We start from the raw sequence: 25,811 nt of genomic DNA on the forward strand, positions 1-25,811 counted from the left end.
CACTTCTTTGTTCTCTTTGCCATCTGGTACTCTACTGAAATATGTGGTTAAATGCTATCAGTTGCCAAGTGATGCTATCTCAGGTCTGGATGCTGCAAAGATTTATGCATTGTGAATAATCTAATTTCCTTACTGCAAGCTACTGCTAGGTGTGTAAAATGAAACCCATGTGTTTGCAGGATTGGGTCCTCATCACTCTGCCTAACACATTATGTGTCACTTTGCAAAGAGCACAAAGAGATCAAAGCAACCTAAAGTATTAGAAAGAAACAGGTGGTAATTCAGCTTTATTATTTTGAGTGCCCCTTCAAAAAAACCCTGTACTATGAACTTCAGTTCTCGTAATGGCAAAATGGGAAATTTTTACACTTCAGTACCTCACTATGAAACTATTGCACTAGGAAAAACACTATAGCTTTGACAAAAATAATATTAATGTCTCAGAAAATGCCAGTTATAACTGGAAGATATAGTTAAAACAACTTCTCTTGCTTTTAAAAAATATACATGAAAGGTTTAAACTATGATTACATAAACACTATCCCTTCAATGGCACAATTCAATAGGAGTATTTTATTGGACTATGGCTCTTAGAATACCCCTGCATTTTTACATGAGATTTAAAACATATATCCAGAATATGTCTTGGGACACTTTCACATTAGTGACATCTTGAAGAGTTCTGCTGTTCTTTTAAAAATGCCTCGGAGTGAACAGCGAAGGGAGAAGAGCTGGTGGGGTTTTTCAGGATTTCTCTCTGGCAGCTTTGATAAATCCTGATGGGGATAAGGAGTGTTAGCCTTTATAAAAGCATCAAGTGAACCATGGCCACTTCTCCACAGAGTTTTATGATCTACATAAAGTGTAGAATAAAATTAAAAAGATTCAGGGAGAGCTGCTTTTAGCTCTGTTAGACCCGTGACTCTAGCAGATTTACGCTGAAGCTGAATTTGACCAGTTTTGTTCTATGAGCTGTAATATTTGAAAGAACTGTGCAAACAGGCATATCTATCTTCATTTACAGAAGCACAACATCAAAGAGAAATCCCAGGTGTTTTTTTCATCTTTTTGTGCAATGCTCTTTTAATCCAGGAATTTGATAGCATCTGTATGAGATGTAAATACATATGTCTGGCACCAGCAGTAATTCCTGAGCCACAAAGAGCTAAACAAACATCCTACTTTTTGGATGCTCAAAAAGAACAAGATTGTAATTCAGTTCAAAATTTTTGTTCTCTAAGAGTGAGAGAGAGCATGGCAGGGTATGGTCCCAGTCACGCTGGGTACATCTGAAACAGCTTTCCTAAAGGCTGTGCTCTTTTAGACAAGTGGCATAACCAAGAGCAGGTTTGGGACTGGGCTGTGGGTCTGTTGGAAAGCTTTGCTTCTGTCCCAGGAGGGGCACTTTGCAAAAGCATCAACCAGGGTTGCCTATAAATTGTTTTTCTAATCTAGTAATATTGTAGGTCATCATTGGAGAACAAGGAATCAGTGTATGATGTTTCCTCTGGGTTAAACACCTTCACATTTGCTGACCTGTCTCATATTTCCTACACTTTTTACAATTCTCAGTGTTGTCCCGTGGTGTTTGCTCCCACAGTTTTCCCCTCCTGTGGAGGCTGCTGTCTGCTGACAGCTGCTGCCTCTCCCCAGCATCCCTCACGTGCTGACACCTTGTCCTCACAAGCCGTAGGAAAGGCAAAAGATACTGCTGAATATCCCTTTGGTTTTCTGAGTTTCTGACAAAATCCCATTTAGGGAATGAATGGTTGGGGTGTTTTTTTGTTTTTCACCTGGCTGACAATCTTGGAAAAGGTCTTCAGCAGCTGCCTGGAAGATGATGATGGTCGCAGTAATTTTGATCATGCAGATGTAATACTCTCCTCCCTGTGCTTTGATCATACTCTCCTCCCTGTGCTTTTCTTTCATCTAATGAACCTTATTCCAGTATGTACCACCCATCCAAAGGAGCTTTTTTCAGGACCATGACATAGATAAAACCCATTCTGTGAGACAAAGAGATGAACATCCAGTCCTGGCTTTTTTACTTTTGTTATAAGAACAAACTAACGACATGCTAATGGCTAATAATTTTTGCATCTGCATGTCAAATCCTCCACAGCTTTATTTTCATTAGTTTTTCTATCACTCAGTTAGCTGATTTTAAATTAATTTGTTCTACTTTACTAATACTTTGGCCTACCCCACTGCTCCTGGGTGCAGTGGGACAGTGAGGGGACTGTTCCCGATGCATGTCCGACTGCAGTGCTGGACAAAAGTCAGACTCTTTCAAGGAGGTAGGATTTTGCAGAAATCATAAATCATCTTGTTTCTTAAGTAGTAGTAGCAAAACCTGGGGCAAATTCTGGGCTGACTTTCTCCTGTGCAGGCCAACAAGGTCTTTGGGAGTCCTCAAGGCAAACGTTATTGCAGATTTCAGTCCAGCAGTCCAAAGTTTTCTACTTCCACAACTGCCAAAGCAGGAAACCAAAAAAGCAATATAGTTTGAAAAGGCATTTTATATTTTACTCCAATTAGATTCCAATTCAGAATCCAATAACTTGTCCTATTAATATGCTACATTTTCATTTGTATTATTACCATAGTATTTGATTTATTTTATTTTAAATTTTGGTTTAGATGTTCTTGTGAAATAAAAAAGAAAAATGGCAGTATACTCCTTCCAGAAAGAAATACGAATGTGTGTATTGTTGGAAAGAAGGGTTTTCAATACAAAGATTTGTATATCAGTCATGTGCTGCTATGGATTTAATAATGTTCAGATTTATAAAGGCGTATCTGGATTACTGGAGGAGGTGAATCACTTGATGTCTGTTCTCTTTCTGAAAGTTTGGCTGCTGTTAAGCACTGAAGCAGAACAAATTACAATAAAATTGAAGATGTGTCTTCAGAAGTAAAGCCAGAGGGTCAATATTTCATGATGCTGATATAAGTACCTGATGCTCTTAGAGAACAACTGAACTGCTGTAAAAAAATGAATGCTGGAAAGCACATCTATTATCGTTCCCCTTGGGTTTTGTCTTTTTACTTCTCAAAGAACTACAGGATTGTTACTTCACAAGAATAGTGAGTTTCATCATGTGTTTTTTCAAGATACTTCTTGGGAGGTTTATGTGACAAAGACTTCCCCACTGGCTTTTATCTAAGTATTTTTTTTGTTGTGTTTTTTTAATTATTTTTGGAGATCACAGTAGCACAGCTTGGGACCATTGGAAAGGTTGGATGTTTTTTGGCAGCTTTGGTTGTTTTTTTTTGTAATAGTTTAGGTAAGTGTGTTGCAAACTGGCACTCTTTGTGAGTGGGACCTACAGCAGTGGACAGGCAGGTTTTTAAAGACCACGCGGATAGGCAATGTAAGATTTGGGGTTGGTTGAAATGAGTGGTAAACCTGTTGTTGTGTTGGAAGGAGGCAGGTGGAGGTCAGGGTGAGCGTGCTGCCTGGTCCAGCCTGTGGCCATGCAGCCTGGTCCAGCCCACACACCTGGAGGCTGTCCAAGACTGAGCAGTGACAGAGGTGCTGACTGTCACGATGTCTTAGAAATCAGGATTTTCCAGCAACATGCACCGGTGCCCAAAAGCTGGAAAGCAGCTAGAGATTACCCCATCACAGATTAAGCCCAAAAATCTCTTAAATGGATTTGACTAACTTTCCTTTCTTCCAAGGCTTTAATGGGCCTTGTTGTAATTGCATTTGGGATAAGAGTTCCTAGAGTGAGTTTGCTGCTTCTTGCTTTAGTTAAAGTTTTCTCTTCTAAAAGTGGACTGGAGGTTCTTTCACAATGATAGAGTCATTTAGTCTGGAAAATACCTTTATAATCATTGAGTCCAACCATTAACCCAGCACTGGCAAGTCCACTGCTAAACCACATCCCTAAGTACCCTGTCTACATTTCTTTTAAATACCTCCAGGGACAGCAACTCAACCATGGTAACTTTCACTGGGCAGCCTGTTCCAGTGCCTGGCAATCCTTTCTATAAAGAATTTTTTCCTGATACCCAATCTAAACCTCCCCTGATTGAATTAAATTCCTCTTGTCCTATCACTTGTCACTTGGGAGAACAGACTGACCCCCCCACATACAACCTCCTTTCAGGTTGTTGTAAAGAGCAATAAGATCTTTCCTGAGCCTCCTTTTCTCCAGGTGAAACCCCTGCAGATCCCTCAGCTGTTCCTCATCAGACTTGTGCTCCAGACCTTTCCCCAGCTCTATTGTCCTTCCCTGGACTCTATCCAGAACCTCAATGTCCTTCCTGAATTGAGGGGCCCAGAACTAGACCCAGCACTCAAGCTGCAGCCTCACCAGTGCTAAGCACAAGGGTACAATCACTGCCCTGGTCCTGCTGGACACATGTTATGGTCCAGTTCTTAAAATTGTTAGAAATACTTCTGCCTGAATTAAGATGCAAACCAGACCACGTGCCAAAGGGTTGGAGTCTCTGACACCACACTATTGCTGATCCAGGCCAGGATGCCATTGGCTTTCTTGGCCACCTGGACACACACTGGCTCATGTTCAGCTGATGTCAACCAGCACCCTCAGATCCTTTTCCAGCAGGAATCTTTTCATCCAATTCCCCCAGCCTGTGGCACTGCAGGGGTTGTTGTGACCCAGGGCAGGCACTTGGCCTTGTAGAACCCCGTGCAGCTGGCCTTGGCCCATGGATTCAGCCTGCCCAGATCCATTGTGGAGCCTTCCTGCCCTCCAGCAGAGCAACACTCCCACACAGTTTGGTATCTCTGCACACTGACTTAGGGTGCCCTCCATCCCCTCATCTAGATTAATGATAAAGCTGATAAAGTGACCAGGTGGATGTAGCTCCATTCACCAACACTCTCTGGGCACGGCCGCACAAACTGTTTTTTATTTAGCAAAGAGCACACCCATCCAAGCCACGGACAGCCAGCTTCCCCAGGAGATGCTGTGGGAAATGGTGTCAAAGGTTTTACTGATGTCCAGGTAGACACAACCACAGCCTCATCAACTAAGTGGGTGACCCTGTCATAGATGAAGATCAGGTTGTTCAAGCAGAACCTGCCTTTCATAAATCCTTGCTGGCTGGGTCTGATCTCCTGATTGACTTGTATGTGGTGTGTGATGGCACTTAAAATCATCTGCTCCATAAAGAGCAGGAGGACAAGATGCAATGTATTTATGTCATTATGAAATAATGATCAAATACTACTATTCCCTTCTCTCACAGCAGAAGACTTAAAATATGACTCATCTTTTCATATTGATATGCAGAAAGCAAAGCAATGGCATGGGAAGAATGAGCCCAAAATAAACCAAGCGTACCATGCAGAAATCACTCCTGCTAAATTTAATTGCTTTTATGTATGAATCACACTAATACTACCCTATCTTTTCTGTAAATGGCACTTCACTGATGAAAAATTTCAATATGTAATAGAATGAAGCATAATGAAATCTTTATTGTGAGAGGTTGGAGAGCTGTCAGTTTGGTAAAATGCTACAGTAACTGCAATCCTGTTGATTGGGACACTGGATTGATCCATCTCTACTGTTAAATACTTGATTTCAGAATTACACTGTCATGCAGCAGGTGACTGCTGCTTCAGCTGAGCAGTCTGGTGTGACTTTGCTAACAGCATTAGAAAGTGCATGGATTCCAGCCTGTCCCTATCTCATTTACTGTAAAAACTACTGTGTAAATACGAAGATTACAAGCAAGTAGCCTCAGAAGAGAATTAGAATTACTTTGCCAGCTAGAGTTTTGGTTTTCTAACCTGTCATAGTAAACTACATGGCTTATAAAGTTACGTGTTTGCCATCTGAGCACTGATCAGTGCTCACCGTATTTTCAGTGGAACCCTGTTCAATGTAAACGTGATTTTAAGTCAAATCAAAGTGACAGGCATAAGGCACCACTGCTAAGTTCTAGCTGGGATTCTGAACTGAAGCTTTGCTTTTTCTTTAGGCACATAGTGTTTATTTTTCTCATAATCACTTTAGAAGAGATTATTGATCCAGAATAATTAGATACTTCTGTGTGATTTATACAGTAACCTTAGCTACAACAGACAGATGACAGAACTAGGGACAGAATCCAACACTAAGGTCTACAGTTTGGCTCTCTGTTAGGTGGGGTAGCATGTATTGATAAAACATGTATGAATTGCTTTGCAGGTTGAAGTAAATTAAATGGTGATTGTTCCCAGGTCAGAATATGACAACAGTAGTCTGGCTTTCTCTTTGTGTGTGTTCACAACACAAAGATGTGAACAGGGCTGTGGGCTGCTAACATTCTTTACATTCTCCTTTGCAAGTGATGCTACTCTGCCTCCTCTTGCAGAGGTCATGTCAAAATGCACTTACTCCTGCCAGGGTTAATTAGTACTTTGAACACCTTATTTATCATTTAGCAAGTATCGTTAGAATGTAGGTCACTTGCCTCTGCTCTTGCTCATAGTAAAGATAGAGTTCTCAGTATTTTCTATTTTCTGTCTTTTTTAAGTTGCAGTAGAATCAAGGCCAGCATTTTCTCAGGTGTGCTTTCATGCAAAGTCACTGCAAGTACACGCATCCCATTTGGTGTTTTAATTAGCACTGCTGGCACTGAAGAGTAGACCGTGCCTTTTTGCTCATTCAGTGCCTAAAACACTGTGAAACACTTGTGTTTGAGCCTGACTTTGTAATGAGTCTGTGTGCTAGAGGGATACCAACATGAATCCATTTTGCTAAGTCAAACTCTAGAAAATGCTTTGAAGTTGGCAAGGAAGACAAAACAGGCTATTGTTTAGTAGTCACCTTGTGAGGAATTGCATCTTTACTATACTTTAAACTGCTCATGACAAAAAGAGCTTGTAAAATCAGCTTCTCTTTAGAGCAAATGGTGGATTTCTGCAGTGAGTCAAAGTACGTTGTACTCTGTGTAAGACTTTCCTGATGCCCACGGCTTGTCAGACTAAGAGTTCTGTTAAAGTGAAGGGAGAATTTGGGGCTTTCATATATATATGTATATAAAAAACAAGGGCTTTTATATATACAAATTTAGAATATCTTTTCTGTTCAATAGCTTTATTGTAGCCTATATAAATATCAAAGGAAATTCCTGAATACTAGATATTAGTTTAGGATATTTAGGAAGTTGGTAATATGTTAAAGGTTCATATTAAAAATTCAGGGTTTTATCTTTAAAATTAAAAAAAATTAATATAAAACTGGTATTTGGGACACCTTAATTGAAACCTTGTGATAATGTGGTTTTGCTAACACTTGGGAAGGGTGGGAAGCCTGAAATTGCCTTCCTGTATGAGATTCCTGCTCTGCTCAGTGGTAATTTCATGGACTTCTGTTCATATTTCTCTTATTTGTGGTCCCCTTGAAGCATACATAAAACTCTTGAGGGCTCTATGGATTGGTGGATTTGCCTCATTTTCAAGGGAAGCTAATGGACACGCTTGTGTGCAGGTCTCGAACTGGTTTGCCAACGCAAGACGTCGCCTGAAGAACACTGTCAGGCAGCCAGACCTGAGCTGGGCTTTGCGAATAAAACTGTACAACAAATATGTTCAGGGAAATGCTGAGAGACTCAGCGTCAGCAGCGATGACTCCTGCTCTGAAGGTTTGTTGATGCTCTTTTATCGATTTTAAACAGAGTAAAATATATTTAGAAAGTATTAGATACTTTAAGTTAGCTGTAGTTTTTAGTCACAAATACCCCCAGTGGATCTGCCTTTATTGTTTTTGTGAATTAGGTGAATTAGGTGCCTCTTTTGGCTCCCAACTACTGTGCAACCTTGCAAAGCAGGATTGTGTAAGTTGTTCAAGGTGGCAATCTGGCTGTGTGTTATTATATTTCATTGTTGCTAGAAAGAGAATTGTTTGTTCATTACATTCTATAAGTCCATTCCTTTAGTCTGCATTAAAGGAAAAAATTGATTACATTTGTTGGTATAAGGAAATGAGAAATCATTTGGCTGTTACTTTCCTTTGTGGAAGGGCTATAGCAATATACATCATTAAAGGGTTGATTGTGGGGCATCTTAGATGGTAAACTGAATATTACTGTTATTTAATTGATGTATTTTGCTAGCAGCTGTTTTACATAAAGGAGGTACTGGAACTGTCTTTCTTACTCAAATTAACAAAAGCAGGAATTTTTTTTAAGTACCCTGTATTTTTAATAGAATTCTTCTATTAATTCTGTCTGTGAGTGCTTTTTTTAGACAGTTGTGACATGGAGATACAATGACAGGAACAAATCCTACAGAACATTGTCAGAAATCTGTATGTGAATTTTTAGAAGAGTATGTCTCGATCTGTACTCAATTTTAAATATCTTTGTTCCAATTTCAGTCTGTACTCACATTTCTTGAAAAATGTGGGAATGTACTCACATTTCTACTCACTTCCCTTGAAAAGATTGCATGCAGAACAATTAAAAGAGTACAGTTTAAGCAAATGTACCTAAATATTCTGCAGTGTCGAGGCAAACCAAATTTCAAGTTATGATAGTAGTAATTCAGCCTATTCACACGGCTTTTTAAATGCTTATTGAGTTAGGGCACTTTCCATTTTTTTTCTACCTGTCTTGTGTTACTCATGAACAAATTAGACTCAAAGATTTTTCTATAGCTAATTTATTTAGAATACCTGGAACATCTGAGAATCAAATGAAGCAAATGAAAATCAGTGTCTAATGCTGAAATTACTGTCTAGTTTGTTATATTTATCACAATTCAAAACATGGAGAGAAAGCCTCATGTTAAATATTAAGTACTCAGTGTATCACTGTATCTTTGTTCTTTTGTTTTCAGATGGAGAAAATCCTCCAAGAAACCATATGAATGAAGGGGGATATAACAAACCAGTTCACCACACTGTGATTAAAACTGAAAGCTCAGTAATAAAAACAGGAGTGAGACCAGAAGCAAGTGCCAATGAGGATTACGTGTCACCCCCCAAATACAAAAGCAGCTTATTGAATCGGTACCTAAATGACTCATTGAGACACGTCATGGCTACTAATGCAGCTATGATGGAAAAAACAAGGCAAAGGAATCATTCTGGTTCATTTAGTTCCAATGAATTTGAGGAAGAACTAGTGTCTCCATCATCATCAGAGACAGAAGGCAATTTTGTCTATCGGACAGGTAAGGGATATTTTTCTGCATGATTTCTGTTACAGACATCTTCTGTAGACATTGGCTCCTGGATTAAGTGTCTTCTGATTGTGCCCTTTATGAGACTTCTGTCCATCCTGTCATATCACAGTGGATAATTCCTGTCCATCTTCTTACTTGAGAGTGGATTACTCCTGCCCATCCTCTTGTAGCAGAGTGGATAAATCCTGTCCACCCTTTCATTTTCTGGAGAAGTTCTACCTACAGTATTGGAGTTAAGTGCTGTTATTGACTGCTGCTGAAGCTGGTTTGCTTTTCAAATGGAGCAATGGGAATAATTTTTGAAATTACACTTACAGGCCACTTTTTGTCAGCACTAAGATGAGCCTAAGGAAGGAGAAAGCTCTTGCGTATTCTATTACAATAAGGGAGGACTGGAGGACTGAAGTTCTCCAAGGCCACAGCTGGGAGAGGAAGAGGGCTTTGAAATTTCAAGGTGACTGTTTGTGACACTTACATGAGTCATATTTCCTTCAGGGGAGTGAATGTGAGCACCTTCCCCTGTTGCACAGCACCTTTCTGTCCTCAGAGTGCCTTGCCCAGTATGTGACCCTTTGGTGCTCATGCTTCTCTTAGGGATACAGGCATTAGTGAGGGCTCATTTCTGCATCACTCTCCAGAGCTAAGGGGCCACAGACTTGGCCATTAAATACCTTGTCTTCCTTTTTTTTGAAGGGTTACACATAGTTTATTATTTTTATTTTACCAATAAAAACATACAAGCATGATGTAATGTCATCCACTGTATTACCAGTCAGAGCAAGGCACATGGGACTGCCTGGTTCATGCCAATAAATTGTTCTAAGTCAGGGCAAGATCAGGACTTGCTTAAATTCCCGTGAGTCAGGGGGTGCTGGAAGGCTCCTCTTGTGAAACCTCTGTATTTCTTTGGGACATAAGGTAAAAAAAAAAAAATTAATTGTGAAAAATACGAAGTTTTGCACCCCAGTCTCTGAAGGTCTCCACCAGTGTCTCAGGATTTTGACTCATTGCAGCAGCCCCTTGTGTTGTCCTGGGCCTTTCTTGGCAGGTTATTCTGCCAGGGACCACCCTGGGGGAAGCATCACTTTAGGGATGGATATTGCTGAAAAGTACTGGAGGATTTTGCAGTAAAGTTAATACAGATTTAGATTTTGCACTTGGTTCCCCTTGGCTTCCTTGGCAAGCAGGTTCAGGTGCCTTTGCAACTTCTTCAATTTGCAGCCTTTGCTCTCTCTTTTCTGGCACATTTCCTGGTGGGGGGATTGTTCATATGGAGGGGCCACAAGGCTGAGTTCTGTAGGTGGGGATTAGGAGGATGTTTGTGTGTGCAGGCTGTTGGGAATGACCAGAGAATGAGAGGGGACCCTGTAGAGAAATGGGGTCTCATGGAGAGAAAGAGTAGTGCATGCTCAGTTAATAAGTTTCAAAATAAACTCTCTCTGCTTAATTTTTTTTTCTGAACATACCAAATGCATTTGGTCTGCATTATGAGTATATTGTCTGCCAAGCTTTATTTTTAAGTGAAAAATTACTCAAGAGCAGATGCAGAAGCTCAGATATGTAAACTTCTGTTTTTCTGTACTTTATACCATAATCTAAAAATGGATGCAATGACTTTCTAAAATTTATAATAAATTTGCTACTGGATTAAGTTCTTCTTGACAAATTTCAGGTTGCGTTGAAAAATATGGTCATTAATGTGAAGGCTGAGGGCGGCACACTGTAACTGTGTAAATTCACCAGCTGTGCTGGAATGACTAAAAACTAGTATGCTTGTCCTTAAAGTTCCTGAGTGACAGTCCTGGAACTCCTCTTGAGATTGCATTTAATTCAGTTCTTAAATATCTTCCTTCATATTTTCACATTTTTTGAGAACAGACCAGCAGCTCTTAGGATATAGTTTTATTGGGTTTGCACTTTGAAAGCAGACAAGCAGTATATAGAAAGAAAAAAAGATCATATATATACACATTATATACATATGATAAATATATATACATGACTTTTTTTTACTGTATCGTTGCTATATATGTGTGAACATTCAGGAAATACAGGTACAAATGGGCTTTTTTCACTTACAAGATTACAGACCCATTAATGATTTTCTGATGTTACACATACAGGAATTTTCATGCTTTTCATGAAGAAAGCATATATTTACAAGGTATTTTTCATTTATGAAAATTACCTTCAAATCGATGAAATTATCCACATGATTGTTAGTAGGGAGAGATAAATAAGGACTATATACTTTTAAAATGTTTTTTCTTTGTAATTTGAATACCTGGGTTGGCAATTCCCAGTGCAGTACAGTACTAGATCTGTATCTGTGTTTTCCCTAAAATAGCTGTAATACATTTGGGTTAAGCAAATAATGGGTATGGCTGACTTTACCACTCTTACCCTCCTGAAAGTGGCAAGTGTGTTTTGAAGTGAGATGTCGCCACTTACAAGAAGTTCCACACTGCAATTTTTTGTAGCGCAAAACAGCTAATTTTTAACACAAAGGAGCTGTTGCAGGATTGTCAAGTCCCTACTAGAAATTTTAATTTATGAAGACATGTTAAGCAGCATTTCGAGAAGCACAGAGTGAAAACTGATTGATGTTTTATTTTTGAGAAATATTTGGCAAGGTCATTGTGCCTGTAAGGACGGGAAGTCACTGGAGTTTAAACTAATTCTCTATTGTGTTTTCCTGGAAAGGCAACTTTTTGTAGCAGATCAGGAGTAAGAAATCATCCTCGCCCTGTCTGGTTCTGATTAGGGGCTGGACTGTGATTTCAGGTACATCAGTGTGTCTGGAGCTGGTTTTTTTGTGTGCCCAGTGCTGGGGTCAGCGTGGCCACGCGTGTCCCAACAGCCTGCACCAAATTAGCGGCGTATGCGTGCAGCGTCCAATAACAAAAACAAGAAATTGCAGTTTAAAGTTTATAAGGAAAACGGGTTGTAGAGGTTCCCATTTCAGTCATTAACATGCTTATAAACACGGGACCATATGCTACTCCGGCTTCATGCAACTGGGAAATCCCACATAAAGATCAAGGACAGGCTGTATAACTGACTGTGGGCAGAGCAGCCTCGTTTATACCTCCGTGCAATTACCGTGAGCTCATGGGCAGCACTTTGGGAGCTGGGGCAGGAGCAGCAAGCCCTGAGCAGAGCCCTGGCGGGTGCTGTGCCTGCACTGCCCTGCCCCATGCCCTGCCCTGCCCCATGCCCGGAGCCCTGATGGGTGCTGTGCCCTCAATTCCCTGCCCCATGTCCAGAGCCCTGGCGGGTGCTGTGCCCTCAGTTCCCTGCCCCATGCCCAGAGCCCTGGCGGGTGCTGTGCCCTCAGTTCCCTGCCCCATGCCCTGCCCTGCCCCATGCCCGGAGCCCTGGCAGGTGCTGTGCCCTCAATTCCCTGCCCCATCCCAGGGAGCTGGAGCTGCTGCAGGAGGCAGCATGGGTGGACAGTGCTGGCAGCCTGGGGAAGAGCGGCTGTCACGGGTACGGCACAGCCTTCCCAAGCCTGTCTGTTGTAAGCTGATATTCCTATGTATATAACAGGACATACACAAGTGTGTTCACTTAAAGCAGAAAATTTCAGTTCAGATCAATCCTGGTGCAAGTATAATATATAAGTATAGATAATTGGTCAAATATGCATCTTAAGCTGATGACTGAAAGGCTCGGTTCAGTGTTTTTGTTTAGTGAAAAAGCCGTGTTGGAGAACTGCTTTTCACTAACTGCTTGGCATGCAGTCACTCACAGCGGGTTCTCTGTGTGACAGGAATAAGTGAAAGCAGACTTGTCTACCCCTATTTGTTTTACAAATGCATGCAGAAATAACAGTCTTGACTGCAACAAGCACTCCAGAAATCTACAAGGAAAAGATCTAATGTTTGTAGTGAAGCTGAATATTAATCTAAAGAGGCAATGTCAGTCTTTGGTTTACGGATCACTAAAATGCTGACTTCTCTGTAATCAAGCTGCAGTGCTCCCTGAGTGCCCTATTGTCAGTCACCTGCAGAAACAAAATGTTCTGCATCGTTGTAGCACAAGGAAATGAAAACTCCCAGTTTTCTGGGATATTGTTGTCTAGTGAAGGAAAGGAAAAATTAAAACGAGAAAAAGAGATGAAATGGCAGGACAGGGAGTCCTTTTTCTGTAGGCAGATTTTTCATTGATTTCACTTTATATGTTACTTAGCACAGTAGAAAAGCCAGAACAAATAAAAACAGCGAGGAAGCTCAAGACTTGCAGGGCTGGAAAAGAGGGTGGTTTTAAACAAGCGCTTGAATGACTGGCCGATTTTTGAAGATGTTTGATCTCTATTTTTAGACATTTATACTCAGGAGTGCGCTCTGTTTCTGATGTTTTCATTACTACTGACTTTTTGTTTCCTCTTGCCTTCCTTTCTTTCTTTCCTTTGGATCCTGCAAAGTTGGTGATTTATAAAGCACTATCCTGGTCATTTATTGCAGCACACTGAGCACCTCTGATGAGACCCTCATCACTCTGCAGGATCAGGGCCACATTCCTACAGAGCACTTGAGTGTAAGGGTGTAGCCATGCACAGAACTACTGTAGAGAGACACAAACTGCAGAACAGTGCTGTGATTTTGTGTGGTCCTTGCCAACTTCTCCTCGCAGTTTAACATTTTTAGAAATTAGCATGTGATTTAAAAATAAGCCATAAAATTTGAAAGCATAATATGAACACAATGGAACCTGTTTTCAGAAACAACTCAAGGGACCTACAAAAACTGCTCACAGCAGTGACTTTTGCAAGTTGGATCTAAACGGTGCTGGAAACTTTGGGGATACTTTGAAATAAATGGCAACCTGGGAAAGCTGAAGGAGGTCTTTTTTGCAGATCCTAATGTCATCCAGAAGTGAAATGTAAAAGGTGAATGTCAAGTATAGTATTAAATGCACACAGCAGCATAACTGCAATTTGAAGGTTACAATTTAAGATCGAATTTCTGCAGGAATTTTATTATTACATGACCTGATTTGTCTACTAAAATAGCATGGAATTGAGAATTGAGGAGAAGATTGTGTTTAATTTACTGTTCTGTTGTTTTTTCTAAAGAAAGAATAAAAGGAAATGGCTTTACTGCACGGGAAGCGTCAGGTTTAATATACCAGATGTGATAGCCCAAACCTGAGAGCTTTAAAGATCCCACCCGTTCCCTGCTAGTTTGGTTCACTTACTGCATTTCTTTCAGTTCAAACACCAACAATCAAATAAGCTGGTTTTAAAGTTCTCTTTAGTTTCTTGATTTCTCAGTACTTGAGCTGCAAGGGGAATGGGTCAGGATTTTCTCCACATGACCCCAAAAAACAGTGCTTCATCAAAACTGAATCTTTTTTGTGGGAAGGTAGCAGTTCCAACCTTTCTCAAGTAGGAGAATGGAGGAAGAGAGCACTGGGTGGGCTGGGAACAGCAACAGCTGGGGCAGAGCACTGTCCCAAAGGCTGGGCACCCAGGGACTGCCAGCAGCAAGGGAGAGCTTTGCCTGGAGCCAGCCCTGCTGAGAGGGGAAGCAGCACTCGGGCAGTGCAGTTTTCCTGTGCCACTTCACTCCATTCTTTCATTGGAAATGAGAGTATTTGTTTCCTCACAGGTGTAAGTGCAAAAACTGTGCATTCTTGGTTTATCTGTTTGTTTTCAGATGCAAAAGGTTATGAATGTTTAAGGCTTTTTTTCCCGTTTAAAGCCAAAATATTAAAGATTCCCACCTCTATGCAGATAAGGTGTGCTTCAAAGAGCAGCATATTTGTGCCTGTTCTATAACTCAGGTATAATTGCTGTGGGGACCCCACAGAGCAGAGGTGGACTGTAGGCACATCTTCTGGTTTTGCTTCTCTTGATGTCATGGCAAATTTTCCACATGCTTCAGTAAAAACTGTCTTGAGCCACTTATTGGCTGCAGAGGATTTTCTTCAAATCAGCTTGCTTCAGAGCAGCACGTGTCAGGACTCCTGACAGCTTTATCATTGTAGGGAATGGGATGTTCCTGCATGAATGATTTGAAATGGAAAAGATTACAACATTTGACCAAAAAATCAGAGAAGGCACCAAAAAAGTCAGGGCAGCAGCCATGTTTCCATAGCCACAGGCTGTTGCTGCCTGTGCTGGTGCAGCAAGCCCGCCTTTGTTTCTCTGAGACCATTAAAATTTTCCCAATGCAAATATTCACAGCAGTGGCCAAAAAGCATCAGATCCCTGTGCTTGCCCAAGACCTCTCTCAGACATGGCAGGAAAAATGTGTGGTACTGTCACCAATTTCTAACAACTACATTTTATTCTATTTTAATGCTTGTCTTTAGACTTAGTCAATGCTCCAGACCTCAGGAAGGGCTGTTCTCTGGCAAGCCTTAGGCTGCACTCATTTAGTGAAGGTGTTTTCAAAGAGAAAAAAATATTTATCCCCATTTTCCCATTGTTCCGAATGTCTTCAGAATTATGCTTGGTTTTAAAGCCTGGGGCCAGCCAAAATGTGAATGTTTCAGGAAATTATGTGCATGGAAAAGCACATAGTCATAAATCAGACTTTTTTCCAGTTTTAGCTCTAGACTGCATAGTTAGTAATGAATATAATAGGGAAATTAGTTAGAAAATTAGCAGTTAATTTAGGGATATTTAAAGAGTGTGTGAAACTACAGCTTGGGAAAACTCATTTAGTGAAATGGATGTGATTCCTTCTCTCCTTCCACTGCCTGAGCAGGATTTTCCCCAGTAGCCAAATTTGCGTGCAGATCTCTTGCAGCAGACACGCCAGGCTCTCGTGCTGCCTTGCCACGTTCTGCCCTGATTCAGGGGTCCCTCAGCCTTGCAAACATCAGCCAGCTGCAGCCACTGCTGCAGAAAGAAACACTGCTCAGAGAGGAGGGCAGAGTGGGGCTCAGGGGAGACAATGAGACGAGATAAATGAGCCATGCCCCAGCTGCAGCAGAGCAGCAGAAAGCCCTGGGTGCTGCAGCCCTGGTGCAAGGGGCAGGGGCCGAGCAGGGCAGCACCAGGCAGGAGCAGTGGTTTGCATCCCAGGGATGTCTCCATAGCCTCACTCTGCCTTGGTGTGCATGCAGAGGGGCCCTGGCACTGCTGCTGTCCCCCAGAACGCTTGTGAAGGCACAAAGGAGAGTGTGTCTGCTCTGCCCCTTACCCAGGAAATCCAGCAGCAAAATGTGAGTGAGTATCAGCTGGTTTTGCCAAAGGGGAGATGTATGCCAATGATCTTTAAAAATATGGCGTGATTTTATACTTGGAATAGCGAAACAGAGGAATAAAACACAGAGACAGAGATGTGTGCTGTCACCTCATCAGAAGTGGCTCAGAAATCACACACAACTTTGTATCAGTGATGGGGTAGCCCCTCTGAGCAGACAAAGCCATGGCTGGAGGCACATCACTGGGTTGTGAGCAGGACTTGTGCTGGCTCCAACCCTGAAATGTGCCTGTTCTGCTCCTCAGGGCTCTTGTGGCAGTGCAGCTGACTCTGCTCCTGCACCAAGACACCTGCTCATGGCACCTGCATGAAGAAAGAGAAATGACAGGGACAAACCTCTTTATTGCCCAGTGGATCACTTTTACATTTGAAATCTATAATTTCCACCATGAGTAACCAATGCCTTACTAACATACTAATCTGTGTGCAGTGCAAGGAAGTGTGACCAGGAGGGGACAGGCTGCAGACAAGGCAGGCACAGGCGAGACAGGGGAGGAGCAGAAGGGGAAAAAAGGGCTGGACTTTTCACATTCTGGCTAGGGCAGTAAACTTAAAGGAATGGCAAGCCCATAAAAGTTTTACTTCTCTCTGGAAAAACATCTGAATTGAAACTTCACACCTGGCATGAGTTTTCTGCATGTCCCAGCCTCCTTCCGCCACTGCTGGGGAGAAATAATGCGACTTTGGGTAAATCCTGGTGGATTCTGCTCATAGTGCAGACTGTCCCTCGTGCAGTGTTGGTTACCTTGCTGCTGTTCGTGTTGCTGTAGTTAAGGTTGTACCTGTGTTTCCATTAGAACCCTTTTAATCTGCAAATTTATGACCCAGCTGTAAAAATTCAATCCAGACTGAAACTTGGCATGAACAGTGTTCACTCTCCCATCTGTGGAAGGGATTTAAGCAGGTACATCCCAGTAATAACCATCTGAGTTAGGCTTGTAAATTCGGAGCATGATGACTGGTGAAAAAAACTGTGAGCTTCTCAGTAGTCCTGGAGTCTGAAATATTTTATGCCTGTGGTGAAACTAGTGAAAAACCAGCTTGTTTGTATTCAGTCATATAGCTGTAAATAAAGAAAATGGTTTGGGTCTCTCTGTGTTTGCTTACGTACACAAACACATGCATTTTCCTTACCATGGCAAGATTTTTATATGAGTGGCAAACAATTGAAATTCTCCAGTCTCGTGCACTAAAGCAGTGTTTGATGATTCTCAAGTAGGTTAAGAAATTGTATTTGTGCTGGAGTAAATGGTAAAATTTATCTATTGATTGTAATAGAAAAAAATAGGGAAATAAGAAGACTTTTTTTTTCTTGGATTTTTTTCTTTTGGATGAGTTTTTTTTAAATTTTTCTTAAAATACTGTAAAAATGGATGCAGTATTGAACTGCAAAATTAGTTTTATTCACCATTGCTTCCTCCCATTTTAATTTTCTTTTCTAAGAAGCTACACAGTGAACATGCCTGACGATATAAACTAGTGATCTTATCTGATCTAGCAAATCCTATTTCCCTTTGCAGGTTTGTGGGTTTTAAAAGTAATTCTGTAATTTGAAAAAAACCAACAACCCTCCTATATGTGTTTAACTGAAATTTTTTTGGTCATTTGTCCATAATATGAATAACAGAAACATAACGATGAAAGCAGTTTAGTGAGACCAGATTTCTGATATTCCATGTGTACTCACAGAGAAGATTTTGGGAGGGTTTTGACACAATTTGAGAACTGGACTGAAGTGATATCTGCATGGAATAATGCTGGGCTTTGGGTAATTTTGTACAGAGCAATTCAGAAAATGTCAGAAACCTGTAGGTATTGTTTGCAAATGAGAGTTTTATCAGCTTGAAGGAGAAAGGGGAGTGCATTTAAAAACACCTGTTCTGCAAAACCTTGTCTAGTGTTCATCTGTAGAGTTTTATTTCTAATTATTCAGAAAACCAGAGTTGGATCCAGTGATATTAAATCCATTTCACTACAGACTTAAAAATTTGGGTATGAGATAAAGAGACAGATGTGGAAATTACCAGTGATTACTAAGACCTGTTGAGGTCTTTTATGCTTTATGGCATTAAATTGGCATTGAATCACCACTTTAGATCTGCTAAAGGAGAAATATGTCCTAACAGCAAAAGCATGCAAAAGGCTTGTATAAATGAGTTTTATATGAGTTTTAAAAAAAAGGACCAGGAGTTTTTTAAAGCAGGGAAGAGATTTGGAGAGGTAAATTACATTGTAGAAAATCTGGAAAAGTGAAAAACTGTTCAAACAGAAAGAGATCAGATAAACATTTGAAGCGGGAATAGCTGTAAAGAAACACAAAAATAGGTAAAGCAAAATTCCAATGAGGCATGAAATCTGTTTTCCTTAATTTTTCACTGTGGCCTTGAAAGCCGATGTCAGAGACTCTATCTCTGTTCTTTCACTGATGGCCAGAAATTGAGGTTAGGATGACCAGATCATTTGGTATGGCACTGACATTTCAAGTTAAAAGGGATTGCCAAGACTCTCAGTTATGACACTAAAATATACCACTTTTTCTAGAGCCAATTTTCAGTCCCTCCCTCATGCCTCCACATTGATTTAGGCAACAGATGCACTAAAAGCAAAGCAACATTCAAAATAATCCCCTAGCTGAGGCTGGGGGAAGGCTGGCTAGTGGGCTGTAGCCAAAATTCCTTAAATGTTACAATGTTTTACATTTCTAAATGTAAAAACTTTCTTTCCAATGTGAGGTACCAGCCAAATGTCTTAGTTATGGTATCTCGGAGTGAAAACTGGCATGTGGCCTTGTGGTCATTTGTGGGTATTGACAGATTTACACCCTCCAAGATCAAGTTAAACCTTGTCGGCTTCTCCATCTCCTCTTACTTTGTCAGGGTGTTTTTTTTCTCTCTGTTACTATTTGTCAACTTAAATACTTTTTTTTTTTTTTTTTTTTTTGCTGGAAAAATGAAGGCTCTTCACGACCTGGCTCTTCAGGAGCAAATTGCCTCAAATTCTTTCTGCTAGCCAAGGTATTTTGTAATGCATTGCAAAACAGCGGCGGGGCTGCGCTCCTTGCCCTGGATGAGCTTTGTGGGCCAGACACTGCGGGCAGTTTTAATGAGCTCTTGGTGTGCTGGAGAATTCGTCTTGGCCCTTCCCTTCAGGGAGACTTTGTTCCCAGGTCCCTGTTTGTCTAATTGCTCTTCCTACCCCAAGGAGCAGGATCTGGCTTTGTCCCATTGTGGGATGGATCATACAGAGTCTGGACTGGTGGCTGCTCAGGGAGCAGGTTCTGGGTCTGGTGTGCAAATCCAATGGTCTGCTCCTGACTATTTATGGCAGCTTTGCACTATGGGGGTGGATTATCCTCTACACAGACACACTAAAATCATTGTCCTGCTTTTCTCCCTTTCATGCTTTTTAGCTGGTGTAGTTGTTGACTTTTGCATCAAATAATTTCTCTGGGATCATCTTGAAACAGGAGCTTCCTCCAGAAGACAGCAGCCTTTGTCCCTCTATCAGGGGAAGCTCTGGGTGTCTGCAGCACTGTTTGTGCCAGCAGTGTCAGAGGGAGCCATGTGCAGCCTGTGAAATTTATGTCAGCTGGGGGAGCAGGGCTGCAGGGTGCAGCCTGGAGCCCCTCTCTGTCTGCAGTGCCATAATCACAATAGTTCTGGGCCTCCTACTTGTTGAATCTCAGCAGTGCTGGGTGTTTAGTGACACTTTCTGAAGTGAAGAGAAACCAAAAAAGCTGTCCTGCTCTGGCCAGCGCTTGAGATTGTAGTGGTGTTTGTGAGATGTACAATGTTTCATATATACACATACACACAGATGCACATGCATTTCCTTAGTGCTCTGTTACAATTTCTCTTGCTGTTTTGCTGTGCTTGTACCTTCAGCTCAGAGCTGGGCAGAAGTTTACCATGGCAGTGAATTTTGCAAAGAGAGAGGAAAAGAGGCTCCCAACAGTATTGTCTACAAACAGTGACATATCTTGCTTTCAAATCCCATACCTTGCTGAGTTGCTTACTCCAGATTGCCCCTGCAAATCTGAAAACCCTTTTCACGAAAGTCAGCAGAGGTGACAAGGTTGACCTACAGGTATTGATCCCAATTAATCCTTTCTTTCATGGAAAGGCTTGTTTTTGCTGTCTAAACTGATGTGAAGAAATACTTGTTTAAATATTTAAATGAACAAAAATGGCAGGTGTCTTTATAAGCCTGTTTTCCTTTTAGCATTTTGTCCCAGCCTTTCTGCTGCTGTTTTCACATCTTGTCCAATGAGACTGTGATTGATAATTTCTCCTTGCTACTTGTGCACATAAGCATTAATTTGTGTTTATTGCATTTGCTGTAAATCTATATAGGGTAAATGTCCTTAATATTTTTCATTCTTCTATACCTCATTCAAATCACAGATTGACACACCTGATTCTCTTCCCTCTTATTTCAGAAGGGGTTGATAATTATCTCTATACTCAACTCAAAGGGCCTTTATCTTCACCTGATTATTGAGGGACAGGCACTCAGATATGTTTTAAAACCAACCCTTTGGAAGTGATTGGAAGTGCAGAAGTCCAATTTGCCAGGATCTGGTCTGGGTTTTGAGTGTTTTGGCCCCAAAGCGTGCTACATGATGTGACACACAATGTTCATGTGTTCACAGAGCTTTCCAAACTTCATTTTGTGAACTCCTGCTGATTTCAGTGGGATCTTTGCTCACAGATCAAAGACTGTGAGCCTCAGAGAATGTAAGTGCTCATATTTGGGTACTCCTTATCCTTCATTCCTTGCACAAAGTAGGAAAAATAAAGGCTGTATTCAGTGCTGCGGTGCTCCTGCATTTGCTGAGGTTTGGGGAGCTCTGATACCTGTCCATGGGCTTTATGGCTGCTCGGAAACACCCCTTCCCTGTCCAGAGCAGTGGCAGCACTCAGCCTGGTGTGAGCCCACCAAACCCTCTCCTGCCTCATGGCTCCGTCATCTTCCCATCACGTCTGGACAGGCTCCAGACAGTGGCTCCACACTCCCCACAGGACCAAAAATCCTTTTACAGAAGGTACAGGAGACAGGTCTTCTGAGGCAAACTCCCCACGAGCCACTGGCTCCTGCCCATGGTTGCCCATGGGGAGCCCGTGTCCCACCGTGCAGCACCTCCAGCCCCCGGCCCAGCTGGGAACAGGAGTTCACAGAGAAAAGCCAGGTCTGGGTGAGCTGGCCAAAGGGTGAGAGGGAAGTGTTGGAGCAAGGTGTGTGAAGGAGGTAGCTGGGAGAGATGGGTTTGTCCTGCCCCTCAGGCTGTGAGGGACATGTGGGTTACCCACTAACGGGGCTCAGCTTCGTCCTTGGTGAGCTCTGCTCCATCCAAGGATATTGCTCTGGATATTGCTCCCCTGGCCCCCACACATCTTCCAGCTGGAATATGGGTTAGGTAAATCAGACACACCGAGTTCACAAATACAGGGCAACTGTTTGGAGAGGAGAGGAGGGAGAAAATCAACAAAGGCCTTTGATATATTGGATGTCGTCTGTACGTGACACTCCGAGACCTTCAAATGCTTAAACTAAAAACCTAAATATAATTTAGTTAGTAAAAATATACCTTAGTTATAATAAAATGATAATAGTGGAACTTGGCAACAGAGCAGCTAATAAATACTACACTTTTGAAATGTGCCTGGGATCCAAGTACATACTCTTTTACTGTGTAGTTAAAGCATGTGGCAGGACATGCTAGACCAAAATTTTCTTTTTGTCTTTCCAGTGGAAAACTAAAGTTCTTTGTTTAAGTGAAGCCCATTGGGAATTTTTCTTAAGTAAAACAAGGAGCTAAAGAATTCCATTCCCTTTTGCCAACTTTTTTTTCTTTCTTCAAGCCAAATTATCGATTAATGGGGCATTAAGTAACAAATACAGCCTAGTTAGAATCCTACACTTTTTAACTTAGGCTCTTTCAATGCTTTCTTATTGGTGCTTCAAACACAGCTGAATTAAAAGATGACATATTTTATTGGAAAATACTACCCTTTCTAAACCTTTTTGACCTTATAAAAAGAAAGGTCAGTAATCTGAAAGTAATTACATTCACATGTTTACCCCTATTTTTGAATTTTTAAATGAAAAAAAAAAAATCTGGACTGCTTTAAGGTCTTCTTCCTGAGGTTCATTCTTTGCCTTCCTCATTAGCTGTCTCCATTTCGGTACCCTATCGTTTTGCCAGCAGAGCAGCCCAGTGAATGCTTGACCATATTTTTGTCTGGCTCTAGTGAAACCGTGATCTGACAATAGAATACTTTTCGCTGGGTTTTCCTTCTTCCCCCAGGGAACCATACTTCAAGGGCAACCTGCTTGTCCAGCATATGAACATGTGGAAAATCCACTGCTATGCACTAATGATTTTCAGATGGGCAATTGTTGCTAAAAATCATCCCAAGAGCAGCAGCTTCTCCATTGTAGCACCTAACCACTGTGGGATCACATTGCTTGTAGCTGCTCTGGAATAAACCCTTTGCATTTATGTACAGGGTGGTGACATCTGCTGCATCACACATATGTGGTGACAAAATTTAGGGGAAGAAAAGGAGGTACAAGTTACAGTTGTGGTTATTTTTTGGCCACTGTAACATGAATCAAAATCTGACACTTATTTTACATTGAAAGTATAAATGTAGGAAAAAGTTGAGCTCTGCCAAAGATTCACAACAGCAAGGCAGAAGCACCCTAAATATTGTCCACAAATTAATAGCTTTGAAAGTTGTGTTTTAAATATTTACAAGGAGACTTGTCACACTTTGGGAGAGAGAAAAATGAGTTTTAAATTTTAAATAACTTCTATTACTGTTCTTAGAATATGCATTCTTTTTAAACAACTTTCACTTTTAATCTGCAATTAAAGCCAAAGTTTTCTTTTAATTTTAAAAGCTTGCCCTTGGACTAAACCAACATGGAACATTTTTAAACATTGATCCAAGCTGCTGTAGATACATTTTATTTAAACCACAGAGCCTGCAGTTGGATTCCTTGCTTTGCCAGATCGGCTATGAACTGTAAGTGTGGCAGTAATGATTGTGGAGTCCTGGATGCTTCACTAACAGTGAGGAGGGTTGTTTTTCTGAGTTGTTCCTCCCTTTGGGCCCTATTCATGAATGACTTAATCTCTGTCTATGATCAAATGTCGTGCAAGTTACTGCGCACAGAAAAATCAAGGAATGCTTCTCTTTCCTGCGTTCCTTACATGGAATTGCTGTGCCTGCCCAGCAAGCAGTTGGAGAGTGGTAAGGGTGGGAAGCAAGCAGCAACAAAAACACACAGAGAAAACCACCAGAAGCAATATAAAAAGAGTGAGACAAAGAAAACAGGGAAAGTTTTGTAAGATCTAGTGTGCAACTTGGATTGAGCCATGCACAAGACAGCTCCAGCTTGTCCAGGCAGCACCAACTGGGCTTTCGACTGGGGAGTGTTACAGGGGCAATTTATTCACCATGAAAAACAAGAGTGTTCCCCAGTAATTTGTCTGCAGTGTTGGCCATAAAGATGATTTCTACTGCATGTTTCTGTTAGCTTGTTTTGTCTTGAAAAGCAAACATTACTGCTTCAATGGGCAGATCTCAAGAATTTCAGGGAGCGAATGCTTCTTAGTCTTTTTATCCTCTTGCCCTAATTGCTTGTGTGGTAATTCTGTCCTTTGACAGGATGTTACACCACTTTATTTGAAGCCAAGAGTAAGACTTTCATTACTAGTGATACTGATTACACAATGCATGCCATGCAAGGAATTTTTCTTGTGATGTTTTGGTATTTTATTAGAGATCCAGCAGAATACGGGGGTGAAGTGGTGCATAGCTGTCTCCATATTTATACAGGTCTCTTCCTTACTTTTTAAGTTTCAACAGTTTTCACTTGAGTTAGGTTCTGTTCTCAGTTAAGAGTGAAGAAAGGACTTACATTATCAGAGTTGTTTTTCTCATCACCAACACCCTGCAGCCACTGCATGAAATTCTGTCTGTCTCCATGCCCTAGTGTGAGGACAGATTGCTATAGCAGGACTCCCACGCCAAACAGTCACTGGTGGCAAATGGGAAATAACTTGACTCAGGTGCTGAACTCCTCCAGCTGTTGATGGGAGTTACACTTGTTTGTCCAGGACAGTGACTGGAATAGTCGTTTAGCTCTTTTTGAGATATTTTCCATCCCTTTAGTCTTGACAATGGACTTAAAAGATGTAACTCTCTTTTCAGGTAGGTCACGGCTGGAGTATCATTTTAGTTCTAGGAGGGAAAAGATAGAAGAAAGGATAGGGAATTAAGGGAAAAAGAAAACTCAGAGCCAGGAAATAAATACAGATAGGAAAATAAAGAGCAGAAAGTTTTGGAAGATTGTAAAGAGAAGATAGTGTTGGGAGAGGACGCAGAAAGGGGAATGTGAGATTAAGGACAAGAACAAAAAGAAAAAGGAAAGAAAAGGGATCAAAGGGATGAAGACAAGAAGATAAAATACTGAGGAAGCAGTTATGGAAATAATGGTAGGAATCTGAAGTGTAACAGGAAAGGATTCTAGAATAAATTAGAGAAGGGAAGGAGATATCTGCATTTTTAAGTCAAAAATTAGAAGTTTGATATTTTCATTTTCAATGTGTTTGAGAAATGAGGGTAGATAAGCATTCAAGACACTGCCACTCTTCTTGGAAGGAACCTTTGAGTGCAGTTGTGGTGTCTTGGCATTTCTTTCCATGTTACACAGGCTAAGAAGAAATGCACTTCCAGGAACGGGTACGACCTTGCTTAGGATACAAAGCAAATTAATCCAAACTGTTGCTCCATAACTTAGGGCAAAAACACAGTTTAGTCTGGGACTGGGAAATGCTCCAGTGTTAGTGGCAGTGGTGGCAGTGATGGAGGCATCTGTGTGAGGTGTGTGGTTATTAATTTCCCAGTCTCTTGGTGCATCTGCAATCCCTGACTAAGCTGGACACAAAAGTATAGAATACTTCTCATACTTTGGCTTAATCATACCCAATCCAGACTTTGGCGGATTCTACCAAGACCTGTTTTGAAAACTGTAAGTAGTTTTCAGGCTACTGTGAGACAATTTGGCCAAGTGTGGAGGCTTCCTTGGCCCAGTGCTCCTCAAAGTTTTAACTTCTTTTAGGTCTGCTGCTTTCTGTAATTTTTTCAAATCAAATATTCTCTTTGAAATTTTTTCAAGTCATCATCTGTAAGTTAAAGAGAAAAATCTTTTTAACCTAATGCATGGTTAGCTGGGGCAGTGTCTTTGTGCTCCTCTGAGACGAGCATCTGTCAGTAGAGTAGAAAGGACATCACCTGGGATGGACTGGTTGTATGATCCTGTATGTCAAAACATGCATTCCTATACAGTTCATGGTACATATGAACCTAAAATATGTCATGCCAGATCTGATAATTACACGTATAATTTTCAAGTTCAACAAAAGGTTTTGT

At 41.2% G+C, this 25,811-nt stretch overlaps 1 protein-coding gene across 3 annotated transcripts in view; it reads left to right on the forward strand.

The window, feature by feature from the left end:
- Window positions 1-25,811, forward strand: part of MKX (mohawk homeobox) — a 50,797-nt gene that overhangs the window by 4,476 nt on the left and 20,510 nt on the right. For all 3 annotated transcript variants that reach the window (XM_058023986.1, XM_058023977.1, XM_058023995.1), the window contains exons 4-5: window positions 7,455-7,608; window positions 8,804-9,139. In XM_058023986.1, coding sequence (XP_057879969.1) covers window positions 7,455-7,608; window positions 8,804-9,139 — 490 coding nt within the window. The remainder of the gene's footprint in view (window positions 1-7,454; window positions 7,609-8,803; window positions 9,140-25,811) is intronic.

This window comes from Melospiza georgiana, chromosome 1 (genome assembly GCF_028018845.1).
Source record: "Melospiza georgiana isolate bMelGeo1 chromosome 1, bMelGeo1.pri, whole genome shotgun sequence".
NCBI classification, from domain to species: domain Eukaryota; kingdom Metazoa; phylum Chordata; class Aves; order Passeriformes; family Passerellidae; genus Melospiza; species Melospiza georgiana.